Source organism: Megalops cyprinoides, chromosome 13 (assembly GCF_013368585.1).
Source record: "Megalops cyprinoides isolate fMegCyp1 chromosome 13, fMegCyp1.pri, whole genome shotgun sequence".
In the NCBI taxonomy this organism is placed as follows: Eukaryota; Metazoa; Chordata; class Actinopteri; order Elopiformes; family Megalopidae; genus Megalops; species Megalops cyprinoides.
In genome coordinates, this window is record NC_050595.1 from 9,732,281 (window position 1) to 9,745,066 (window position 12,786).

The 12,786-nt window shown below is 46.7% G+C and overlaps 1 protein-coding gene across 1 annotated transcript in view; it reads right to left on the reverse strand.

The window, feature by feature from the left end:
* Positions 1 to 1,701: 1,701 nt before the first annotated feature.
* LOC118787896 (c-Maf inducing protein) overlaps positions 1,702 to 12,786 on the reverse strand; it is a 32,972-nt gene continuing 21,887 nt past the window's right edge. Inside the window, exons 10-21 of the mRNA XM_036543651.1 lie at positions 12,382 to 12,774; positions 12,112 to 12,177; positions 11,464 to 11,490; positions 10,909 to 10,957; positions 9,290 to 9,397; positions 9,005 to 9,121; positions 8,740 to 8,880; positions 7,954 to 8,001; positions 7,471 to 7,617; positions 6,636 to 6,741; positions 5,034 to 5,104; positions 1,702 to 4,601 (exon numbers count right to left, since the gene is read on the reverse strand). Coding sequence (XP_036399544.1) covers positions 4,548 to 4,601; positions 5,034 to 5,104; positions 6,636 to 6,741; positions 7,471 to 7,617; positions 7,954 to 8,001; positions 8,740 to 8,880; positions 9,005 to 9,121; positions 9,290 to 9,397; positions 10,909 to 10,957; positions 11,464 to 11,490; positions 12,112 to 12,177; positions 12,382 to 12,774 — 1,327 coding nt within the window. The 3' untranslated portion in view covers positions 1,702 to 4,547. The remainder of the gene's footprint in view (positions 4,602 to 5,033; positions 5,105 to 6,635; positions 6,742 to 7,470; positions 7,618 to 7,953; positions 8,002 to 8,739; positions 8,881 to 9,004; positions 9,122 to 9,289; positions 9,398 to 10,908; positions 10,958 to 11,463; positions 11,491 to 12,111; positions 12,178 to 12,381; positions 12,775 to 12,786) is intronic.

The following is a 12,786-nucleotide window of genomic DNA, read 5'->3' on the forward strand; positions in this document are numbered from 1 at the left end:
TCATCAGGCACCCATGAGTTGCATTGATGACATCAGCAGAGAAGCACCTGTCATCCAGTTGGAGCCCATGTCACTGTGGTGCACTGTGTGAATTGTGATGCAGAAAATAGCCATTGGCTGCATGCAGGTGCACCAAAGGATGGCCTTTACCTTGCTTCAGACCTTCTGCACGACCGCAGAAGCTGCGGCAGTGAGACCAGCCTAACTAACAATTAGTGATCCCAAAAACGTGTAAAGGGAAGAAGGCATAAATACATGGCAATATATTATTTCTGTTAATCAGTAGTCTTTAAAGGCACTGTAATGCCCTCAAGAAATGGCTTCACAGGACAGGATAACAAAAATGCATGTAAAAATTCCAATGGAAACAAAAAAGGCCAGCTAACACATATTTTACCTTACAAATCGGAGTGAGTGGGTTACCTAGCAACGTTACGCCTCACCTCAGGAGACACATTTTAGTCTGCAAATGGGAGTGAGTGGGTGAACAGGCCATCGTGTTCCTCACCTCAGTCTCCCCATCCAGGGGTTCCCCATGGAACAGGCGCTCCAATTTGCTACTGTATTACATTCACTCATTTGACATGAATCCGTGGCCCATGGTCCATGTAACAGTTTGACTCAGGAAAAACCCCATGCCATAACAGCGATTGCTGGATCCGTAATTTTTCAAGAACATTTTGTCTTTTAGGCAACTTTAATAAGTTTGGTTAGAATATGACCTTGTAAGATTTTCATGAGTTGGTATGTTCTTAAAATATGCAAGAAATATTGCAAAGGATTACTGCAGTGTATTCTTATGAACTAAAAAAAAATCAAACATTTTCTATTTCATGAAAATTGTTTATTTATATTGTTAAATCTTCATGAAAATGATTTATGGTGGTCAAAACATTTCATCAGTCAGTAAGACCATTAGGCGTGTCTTGGGGAGTTTTAATACATGAGAAAAATTGAAGTGGATGTGCATGGCCTTTTCATCCGTGGTTAATGATTGTGTAATCTTAGTTAATGATTCTATAAAGCTGTAGTTGATGACTGTGTAAAATTTTAGTTAATGTTTACAATGGGGTCATAGATAATGGTAATGTGTACTAAGCATCAACTGCAAATTACCATTATATATAAATGCATTTAGGAAAAAAAAAGAAAATTTTGTAGATTTATAATTTTTTTTGCACAGGTTTGAACACAAGTGTGATCAGCAACTGTGGAAGTAAAACACAACACAGCCCAATTCTCTTTGCTTATGGAGCAAATGTCTGTGTGGCAGTGGCAAGTTGAGAGCTAAACTAAGCCGGTGTAGTTACTCACTGCCTGCAGTGTTTATAGCCAGCAATATATAATTTGACAAGAAATTATCACCAACATAGTCCATAAACGCTATGGCTACATTCTTCACCAAGTTTGACATTCTCCTCTCTGAATAAAGAGAAGGTAATGTCAATCTTGCATAACAGTCCGAGTCACTTGAGGCCAGTCATGAATTATTAATCAAGAGCCAAAATCGTTTTTTTTTTTCTTTTTTTTTCTAAAAAACTAGAGAGATTTTTTTCCTCTTGATATTTGGTATGATTGTGTAAGGTTATTTGCAAAGTGAGAACATCTGTTCTGGAGGGAAGATCCATTTTGACCATCTGCAGATGTTTATAACCATCTTATTTTACAGAGTTTCAAACATGGCTGCAAAGGCAGTCTACATTTTAATGCCATGTTTGTTTGGTCTGCAGCCCTATCCTGTTTTAATGAACAGAAGAAAAGAGGGGGAGAGAGAGAGTAAGAGAAAGCTCACAGTCCACTCCAAATAAGGATGCAAGGATGCACATGTTAAACATATTCACAGACCATTTATTTCGCTTGAAATTATTTCACATCGCAGTCTTCTTATATTCCCCTGTTATCTTTTTTTTTCCTTAAGGTCTTAATCTGTCTTTTCTGACTGCAGTCACAGAACAGCAGGAGGAGTGGCCGCAGAAGCATATGTGCAGGAAATGCACACGCACACGTTAGGAACGCTCTGAAAAATCTGTCAAACGGTCGCGCCGGGCAGGGGGGTGGGAGCAGACAGCGGGGAGGGGAGGGGGGGAGGGGGGGCCTCACAGCCCCACATTAAGACTTGAACCCACTCAGTGACACTTCAGATAACAGAAATAATATTTATAATAATAATAATTATAGCAATAATAATAATAATAATAAAAAACGAGAATTCTGCTGTTTTTACTCCAATAAAGAGGAGAGGACGGACAGAGAAGAGAGAGAGAAAGAGAAACCGAAGGACTGCACTTTCAGCTCCACAGGTTAGATACAGCAGATAGACTAAAGAATTTTTTTTTTAACAATTACATTTCTTTTCATTTACTGTAATAAAAAACCCATCCCTCCTTTCTCCTCATTACATTGGCTGTATAAAAACTGTCTTTGAAATGCTTAAAAACCAGAGGAATTTAAGACCCCCCCTCCCCCCCAATAACTGTTATTGTGGTCAAATTACACTGGAAATGACTGTGGCGTAAAACACCAACGCAGTCAAATTCCTTGGAAAGAGTCTCCTCTTGACGAAACAGGATTTCGCTAGTGGGTGCATGTGGGTATGTATACACACACACAACAGTAACCATTTCTGATGTGCGTAACACATATACAACGCTCATATTATAGACACAGTTTCTTCCATTACAGGTGTACAGTAAAGAACATGTGTACTCTGTTACACACACACGCACGCACACTCACACACGCACACACACATAGTGTCACCCCAAATGCATGGCGACCCGCGGTCAGCCTGACAAGAGGCTGCTTCCGAAACTAGTGATCTGACCCTTCCCTCGCTCCTCTCCTTAGAGTAAAAATTCTCAAATTAAACAAACAAACAGGAAAAAAAAAACGTAAGCCGATGTACATGCAAAAAACACAAGCGACGATATCTGACTGAAATGATCAAATCAAACCGTTAAAAGATCAAAAAAGATAGAGCAGTTGAAGTACAGTAACAGTTGAAAGGTAATTACAGTGCACTTGCTGTGAAAATGCACACACTTGCGCGTAGACAGACACGCACGCGCACAAACACACGCATCCTGAAGATGAAGGCAACAGCTGTCTCCCACGGAGGGAGAAAGAGGGAAATTATATACATTATATTTATACATTTATATACACATGATATATGTATATAAAAAGTGTATACAATAAAGATGAAAAACAAGTTTGGTCTTGACTGAATTCTGAGAGGAACAACTTCCTCTGTCTGCGCGTTTTCCTGCCCTCCCCCAGACCTGTGATTTTCCTGTTAGTCACAGGGCAGCCAATCAGAGAAAAGATACACAGACTGAAATGGCCAATCAGAGAAGAGACATACATTGAAGTCATGACTCTGCAGTGCTTGTGGGCAAAGTTTCCACAGACTGTAACCAATGAGAGAGAAAGAAAGAGGGAGAAAGAAAGTCATAAATACAAGGCAGTACCAGACCACCTCCTACACAAACATTTTCTTAAATATGGGGGGGTAACTTTATGTACATGGGAAATGAAACAATTTTTTTAGAAAAAAGGACAAAAACAAAAACAAAACATAAAAATCATTTTCCTCTCACACTTATGTTAGGCTGCTGAGCAGAATGTCTGACTTTAGATGAAAAATGTCATAAAGAGAATATATATTCTATATATAAACACACAGTATATGAAAGCAGAGATGTCTGGAAAAATATGTTCATTCAAGTCAATAAAAATTGACAAAGACGGCGAGAGAGAGAGAGGGAGAGGAGGGGGACACAGTATGTCACTAAAGCTTCTTATGCCTTAAGTGGAACTTTATCCATGAAACCTCAAACGCACTAAAGCACTTTATGTTCTCAGTTAACTTTACTGTAAGTACACTTTTAGTACTTCATCCATGCTGAAAACCTGTATACAGGACTTGGATCTTGAGGGTAAAAATCTGAAAATGCTGAAATCCTACTCAGGAGAAAGATGACGTCTAAAGTCGCACACCTGACAAAAATCTAAACTCATTATGGTTCACCGTATGTCAAAGTGAAATGCTCTCATTTGAAACAATATTCATGTTGTACCAGGACTCGATCACAGTTTTCCAGGTTCCTCAGATATGGTGCTCCTCATGACATAAGAACCCTTAATGAGGGAAAGAGGTGTGTTTTTAACACAAACGTTCCTCAGAAAATGACGTGGGGGGGGGGGGAAGAGAACGTGTAGAATCCACAGTCTGTCGTCCTGTTCCGAGCGTGCTCCACCACACTATGAGAGCAGTGAGGGTTGGAGGTCAGAGCTCGAAGGTCAGTGAGAAAGGAGTGGATCACTCGCAAAAAACCCAAAACCGTACTTTTTAAACTGCTCTCTGCAGAGGCGCCTTTTAGGGGTTCTCACTAGAAAGAAGGTCTTGGTGTCGGGATGATATCATAGGGTTACTGGTGCTGGGATGATGTCAGAGGGTCCTGGTTGTGGTATGAAGTCATAAGGTCCTATTGTGGGGATGATGACAGAGGGTCCTGGTGGTGGTAAGATGTCATAGGTTTATTAGATTACCAGGCCTCTGTATAGCGAACATCCACTTCCTTCAGATTGGGCAGCTTTGCCTGTAAGGGGGAAAAGGGAGAGGAAAAAGGTGAAGGAGACTGAGGCAAAACAAAAAGAGGAAGGCCAGAGCAAGAGATAGAAAGAGATATAAGGAAACCGTGACAGCCATATAAAATCATGCAAATGAAAACTGGATTCTGCCAGTTATTCAAATAACGCTCTCTCTTCACTTTACACCTTAGGTGACATGTTTACATCAAAAATGTCCAGGTAAAAGAGAGAAGAGAGGCACAAACAAATGCTTAGCACTTGAACTGCACACTCTTCCTCCACATACCCACCTTACAGAGTCCAACCATGAGGCCTTACATGGCTTTAGGGAGGTTTTGAGTGACTGCAGTGAATGTTTGAGTGACAGGAGGGAAGGTGGTCAGAGGTTCAGTAAGAAGAGGGTTTGACTGACAGGAGGGAGGGCTCGAAGGAAGACCCACCTTGAGGTCCTCATAGGTGTCAGCGGAGAGTTTGGTGCTGTTCATGTTCAGGCTGCACAGGCTCTTCATGGCTATGAGAGGCACACCGCCCATCATTACACGGTAATGTACGCACTGCCAACACACCATCACTACACACGCGAACCATAACACTATTATAATGATCTTATTACTACACACAGCAGAACATCAACATTACATACACAAACAGACGCACTGCAAGCACAGAAATTGCTACAAAACACAGACAAAGGCACGCCCTCAATACACACTTCTAGAAAAACTGTCACTATATACGCACCCTCAATCACACTGTAAACACAGACACACCCTGTGGGTATATACTCATTTATCAGCAGCAGTGTTTGTGTGTGGCTGTTCTGGATCAGTGAAGTGTATTTGTTTTACATAGTAAGGTGCCGTGTATCAGTGTTGTTAAGCGAGTTTGTGTTGTAAGGAGTGTTATATAATTGGGGACATGCTTCAGGGGGGCTGTGCTGTGGGAGACTCATGTTAGCGATACTATGTGGTAAGGGTATTGTGTAGTGGGGAAGTGATGTAATGGGGAGGTGTTGTAAATGGGGTATTTGGTAGCTGAAGTTGTGTAAGGTGTGTTGTACATAAGGTAGTGAGTGATTGGGGAGTTGTGTAATGGGTTTTGTATAGTGGGGGTGTTGTGTGGTGGAGGTGTTGTAAACAGGGTATTGGGTAGTTGGGAAGTTGTGTAAGGTATGTTCGTGATTGGGGTATTGAGTAATTGGGGGGTTGTGTAAGGTGGAATGTGCGGTGGGGGCATTCTAAACCAGGTGTTGCATGGCAGGGGAATTGTGTAAGGGAAGAGTGTTGTGTTATGGGGATGTGGTAAAGAGGGTGTTGTGTTGCAGAGGTGTTGTGTGGCAGAAGTGTTGTGTAAGGGGAGTTGTAAATGGTGTGTAGGGTTGCAGGGCTGTCACAAGCAGGGTGTTATGTTACAGGAATGTGGTAAACGGTGTTGTGTTGCAGGGGTGTTGTGTCAGGGTGCTGTGTAGCAGGGGTGTTGTGTCAGGGTGCTGTGTAGCAGGGGTGTTGTATCAGGGTGCTGTGTGTCAGGGTGCTGTGTAGCAGGGGTGTTGTGTGTCAGGGTGCTGTGTAGCAGAGGTGTTGTGTAGCAGGGGTGTTGTGTAGCAGGGGTGTTGTGTAGCAGGGGTGCTGTGTAGCAGGGGTGCTGTGTAGCAGGGGTGCTGTGTAGCAGGGGTGCTGTATCAGGGTGCTGTGTAGCAGGGGTGTTGTGTCAGGGTGCTGTGTAGCAGGGGTGCTGTATCAGGGTGCTGTGTGTCAGGGTGCTGTGTAGTAGGGGTGTTGTGTGTCAGGGTGCTGTGTGTCAGGGTGCTGTGTAGCAGGGGTGTTGTGTAGCAGGGGTGTTGTGTAGCAGGGGTGTTGTGTAGCAGGGGTGTTGTGTAGCAGGGTGCTGTGTGTCAGGGTGTTGTGTAGCAGGGGTGTTGTGTAGCAGGGGTGTTGTGTAGCAGGGGTGTTGTGTAGCAGGGGTGTTGTGTAGCAGGGGTGTTGTGTCAGGGTGCTGTGTAGCAGGGGTGCTGTAAACAGAATGTTGTGTGCGGCTCTTACAGCTGAGGGCCAGCAGGCCTGCGTCTGTGACGGGCGTCTCACACAGGTTCAACACCTGCAGACAGGCCAGGTGTTCAGAGAGCAACCGCAGCCCTGCATCCCCAAACTGAGAGAGAGAGAAAGAGGGGGGAATGAGACCGAGAACAGGACAGCAAGTCAACATGGGTCAGCACCGGTGTGTCAAGAGTGTGCATGTGCATGTGAACAGACTATGGCTTCTCATGATGACTCATGGTTTACTGTAAGAAATCAAAAAACAATCTACATAAACCCCTGGTGATGACAGTGATGAACCCTTCCCTGAAGGGATGAGCACAGCACTCCAAATGCATAGCGATTTGAGTCATTTCTGGTCTCATCAGAAGGTCAGTGTACTGATTACGGTTCATTCTCGTGAAACCTGGAATGACTCAAATTGGTACACACTGCAGGTGTTATTACCAGCCCTGCTTCCCTGAATGTGTGGTGGTACGCCCTTAGCCACTGACTTCCCACTTACATTAGACCAGATTACATTACACATTTTGCCCAGAGAATTCCGTGTTCATTGCTTGAGGTGAATATGAATTCCCCAGTTGTGGTTTGAAGCTTCTTTTACTGTCTGGATGGGCCAAATCCACTAATCTTTTCATCATCTGGATGGCTTGGCCTAATTAACAAGCCCCGTATACCATCCTATCCACGTGGCCAACGTCTCTAACTAGCAGGTACGAACTTGAAGGCATGCATGCTATCAGTGATTAGAGGAAGGCTTAAAAATATAATACAACCTGCACTGTAGCATAGCATGGGTGGAGCAGAGGCCCCAGTTTGGGGAGCACGGTGTCAGACCTACCTGAGTGGACCACAGGTTGAGCTGCTTGAGAGAGGGCAGTTTGATGAGCTGTTCGGCACAGGCACTGGTAACGTTGGTGAAGGCCAGACTCAGGTTCTCCAGATTGCCAAAGGAGCCGGAGCTGAGAAGCCGAGCCAGGTCGGCATCCTAAAGCCAGAGGGGGACAGAGAGAGGGGACAGAGGGTCCAAGGGACAGAGGAATATGGGGGAAGGAAGGTGAAAAAGGGACAAGGAGAAGGAACAGATCAGAGATGGTGAGAACACAACAGCAAATAAAAGTTTATTGCCACCACTCTAATGAATCCTAATGAAGTTCTAGTTTTACAACTTTAATAAAAGCCAACTGCTTTTCTTTCCTGCCCAACTGCTTTTCTTTCCTGCCAGCTCTATTTCCTGTACTTGGTGGAGAGGAGAGTGATGTGGTTAAGCAGACTTTTCAACACAGAAACAGTCAGTGTGGTGGCTGGCGGTAAAGACACTCACAGTGGACTTGGAGGGAAGTGTGAGCCGAGTGGGGCCTCCTTTTCTTTGCTGAGAGAAAGAGAGAGACAGACTCAGAACCATACATCACCACATTCAACCAGCAGGTGGCAGCAGTGTGGCTTATGCAAGTTAAAAGGGCACCCACACTAGAAGGATACTAAACAAGACAGAATCTTTATGTTCACGACCTTGTGACTTTGCTCGTTTGCCTGGTTTTGGATGCACTTTAAATGTGAATGTGTCTGTTGGTCACTGCTCTCTCACCATTATCTTATGCGTAGACATGTTGTGTGAATGTTTTGATTGTACAGATGTGCTGTGTGAGTGTTTTGATTGTGTAGATGTGCTGTGTGAGTGTTTTGATTGTGTAGATGTGTTGTGCGAATGTTTTGATTGTGTAGATGAGTTGTGCGAATGTTTTGATCATGCAGATGTGCTGTGTGAGTGTTTTGATTGTGTAGATGTGTTGTGCGAATGTTTTGATTGTGTAGATGAGTTGTGCGAATGTTTTGATCATGCAGATGTGCTGTGTGAGTGTTTTGATTGTGTAGATGTGTTGTGCGAATGTTTTGATTGTGCAGATGAGTTGTGCGAATGTTTTGATCATGCAGATGTGCTGTGTGAGTGTTTTGATTGTGTAGATGTGTTGTGCGAATGTTTTGATTGTGTAGATGAGTTGTGCGAATGTTTTGATCATGCAGATGTGCTGTGTGAGTGTTTTGATTGTGTAGATGTGTTGTGCGAATGTTTTGATTGTGCAGATGAGTTGTGTAGCTGGGGTCTCACCAGCTCCTTCAGCTCTCTCTGGCGGTCACACAGCTGCTCGTACATGCTCCGGCCAACCTGAGTGCTCTCGAGAGTGGAGATGATCTGCAGCTGCGTGTCTTTATTCTCGATGATGTTATATTCCAGCATCAGGCACAGGATCTAAAAGCACAGAGCAGACCACATAGTTACAGAATCCATCATTCGCACAAAACACCATTCACAAAAGAGCACTGTTACGCTGTTTTAGACACAAACACTCAACCAAACACACACACACACACACCTCCACCATGGTCTGGTTGGCCCGCAGTGCCAGCAGCATGCAGGGGCCCAGCTTGTTCTCTGCCAAAGACAGCAGGAACTTCTTAGTCTTGTAGCAGGAGCCCATCAGGATGTGCACCTGGGGAGAGAGGAAGAGAGACGAGCATGAGGAGACCTGCAGAGAGACATCTGAATCAGCAGCTGCAGGACTCAGAGGGGCTGAGGGGTCATGACACTGCACATGCTGGCCCCCTGGGGGAGGGCAGGGTGCGTTCTGGGTAAGGGGAGAGGGAGGAGTAATCCACACCATGCTGGCGAAGAGCTCTCCGTCATCATCACAGGCCACGCCCCCTGGGCTGTAGAGCTGGAACCAGCCATCCTTCCCCGAGCGCACGCTTAGGAGACAGGAGTGGACCTGCAACACAAACACACACACCAGAGTTACATACCCATACCCACACACACACACACACACACACACACACACACACCAGAGTTACATACCCACACACACACACACACACACACACACACACACAGACCAGAGTTACATACCCACACACACACACACACACACCAGAGTTACACACCCACACAAACACACATACCCGAGTTACACACCCATACACACAGACGAGTAACACAAACACACACACATACCTGAGTTACACACCCACACACAGACACATGAATTACACACACTCACTCACCTGAGTAACACACAGACACAGACACAAACACACCTGGGTTACACATCCCTACACGTACATGTACGCACCCATTAGTCATCTCACTTTAGTCACCTTACTTTAAAAAAAGGGATTCAGATTTTCCCAACTACATAGCACTTTTCAATGCCAGGGAAATTCATGCCCCCTCTCTGAAGCAGGGGGATTCCCGGAGCCTTCGGAAGTGCTCCTTTCAGCGGAATTCCACTCAGATGCAAAAAAATGGGACTCGTTTCTGGTGTAATATCTTTCATCGCGCAAATCCCACACTTCAGCGCAGAGCCAAAGCACGTCGTCAGAGCTGACTGCATCACTCGGGAGACACTCCCATTCCTTGGAAGTGGAGGCGATGATTCAGAACCGACTGCACGATACAAACACGTCACTGTGTGCACGCAGTTAGATCATCAGAAGCCCAGTGATATTTAGCTGGATTGACTCCCTCTAAAAGGAAGGGCAAAATCTGCACTCACATCACAATCACCCAGGGAGGGAGGGTCTCTCCATTCACCACAGCAACGCACTCTATATTACATACATATACGTGTATTCTCCGACATCCACTATAGCCCATGATGTCACAGAGCTGCTTTTAAGCTAAACCCAGAAATCCAGGGAGAAAAAAAAAAAAAAAAAAAACATGGGGTGATTTCATGCCGGAAGTGTAAACCACTGTTGTGAGCCACAGACGCAAAAGCAAATCTCTCTGGTCTGTGTAGCTCGAGTGGGGCGAGACTCGGTGCTGCTGTGCACCCTGTTCTGCCTCCCGCTGTGTGGTGAGGTCCCGGGACACACACCAACGCCGTTTCCCTGGTTCCAGTGACAAAGCGGGAATTCCCGGGATCTCTGTCCGGGACACGCGCGCACGTATCGCACGGTCACACGCTGTCGTACAGGCACGCACACACAGAGGCATGTGCGTGTGCGCACGCACGCACTCACACACAGGCGTGCGCACACAAACACAGTCACACACACACACAGTATCACAGACACATTGTCACATACACACGGTCACAGACACACAGTCACACAGACACAAACACATACATTGCCAGACAGTCTCTTTCACACACACACACACACACACACACACACACACACACACACACACACACACACACACACACACACACACACACACACACACACACGTATACATACACTGTCAGACAGTCACACACGCTCACTGGCTCACCTCTTGTCTGGGGTCCTCCGCAAACCTTTGAATGACGTACTTCAGCTCCCTGGACAGACAGACAGAGACAGAGGCAGAGTGAGGTGGAGCGCTGACGCAGCTGGAGTAAAGCCCCTTTCCTGACCCCTGCGTACTGAAACCCACACACTGACTCCACTGCAACGACTGATTAACTGCAGCAGTATTAAGTGAATGAAGGACTGGCTAACCTCACATGCTGAAAGTTCTCTCCCTGCATTACTGGGCCTAAAATGCCCTGGTGACAGAAGTTATTGCTGCTTATGAGCATTCATAAGCAGCAATAACGTCATTTATTTTGCCCCGACTTACTGCAACAACTGTTTCTCAGCTGTTGTTCACAACTATTGCAGAAGTTTCATCATTCTAGAGCCAAAATATGTTTCCATTAATATTGTCATTAATATTCATGAGGAATGGTTGTCAGAAGAACCATTTGGGACTGGAAGGTATGCGGAGTTAGAGGGATCTATCTAGCAATAAACAGTCTCCACTGACCCTGTCCCAATAAAGAGTAGTGAGAACGAGGAGACTTACTTGGTGAATTTGGCATGTGCGAGGGCCCTGGAGAGAAAAGGGGGGGAGAGAGTAGAGAGAGGGATGAGTGCATGATTCCATCTCTCACTCTGACACACACAATCACTATTACAGACGCAGACGCTCGCAAACAACCACAGACAGACACACGAACGCAGACAGATGGCCGGGGAGGCGGATTACAGCGTCTGTTCTGGGAGCTGTGGGAGTTCAGTCTTTCTGTTGTTGCTCTTTCGAGATTGGCCTCGTTGTGCAGGTGAGCTCCAGGTGAACTGGGTGCGTGACATCAGCGGTGCCCCGCAGGTGAGCAGTAATGAGCCCCGTGGCTTGAAGAGCCAATTACTCGCTGTCCCCGAGGGGCGGCGGCACCCACCCATGCCCCACCCTCAGGGCTCCTCGGCCGCGCACCCACGTCACCGAGACTCCCTGCCTCCCTCACACATGCCCCCCCTCGGGGACCTCCACCCAGCAAAACAGACACCCAGCAGGCCCCCTTTTCTAATCCCGGCTTCTCCAGAGCAAACACTGGAACCCATTCTGCCAGCCACTGATTAGGCCAATTAAAGACACAATGAAAACAACACGATCCCTGGCCCCTCCCTCTGCGGGAGGAGGCGGGGATGGAGAAGGAGCGGGGAGGGGACTCACTCTTTCGGGAAGGGGATTGGTTGCAGAAGGCTAGCCAGGGCGGGTCTCCAGTCATCATAGTCAGACCTGAAGAGAAATAGAGAGGAAGGGAGATAGAAGGTGAGAGAGAGAGACATACAGAGAATACTATTTATGATCACTATAATGAAACAGAAAACAAATATAAATGCATTGGCTTGCACTGCACTGTGTAACCACTGACCCAAAGAGAGGGACAGAGGGTGGAAAAAGAGAGAAGCAGTGACGGTGTGACCGGTAGGGGGCGCTCACAGCATTTTGAGGATGAGGGCGAAGCAGCCCAGCACGCGGTCAGCCTGGGCCGGCAGCTGGATGGACAGGGCGCTGAGGTTGGGGCTGACCAGCAGGCAGTCGATCAGGTTGGGCTCGCTGTCGCCCCCCGCTGGGCCCTTCAGCTTGCTGTTGGCAGTGTTGTTGTTACGCTCCAGCTCCACCAGGATCTCGCTGGAGTTGACGATGGAGGGGGGCGGGGAAAGGGGCAGCGAGGGAGGCGGGGAGACCGGCAAGGAGGGGGGCGGGGAAAGCGGCAGGGGTGGGGGCGTGGGCGGATCCGGGCGGAGCAGGCGCAGAGGCAGAGGGGGCTTCCTGTCACTCTGTTGCTGGCAGCCGTTCCTGATCTCCTTCAGACTGGGGGAGTTGTCCCGGCTGGGGAGGGCG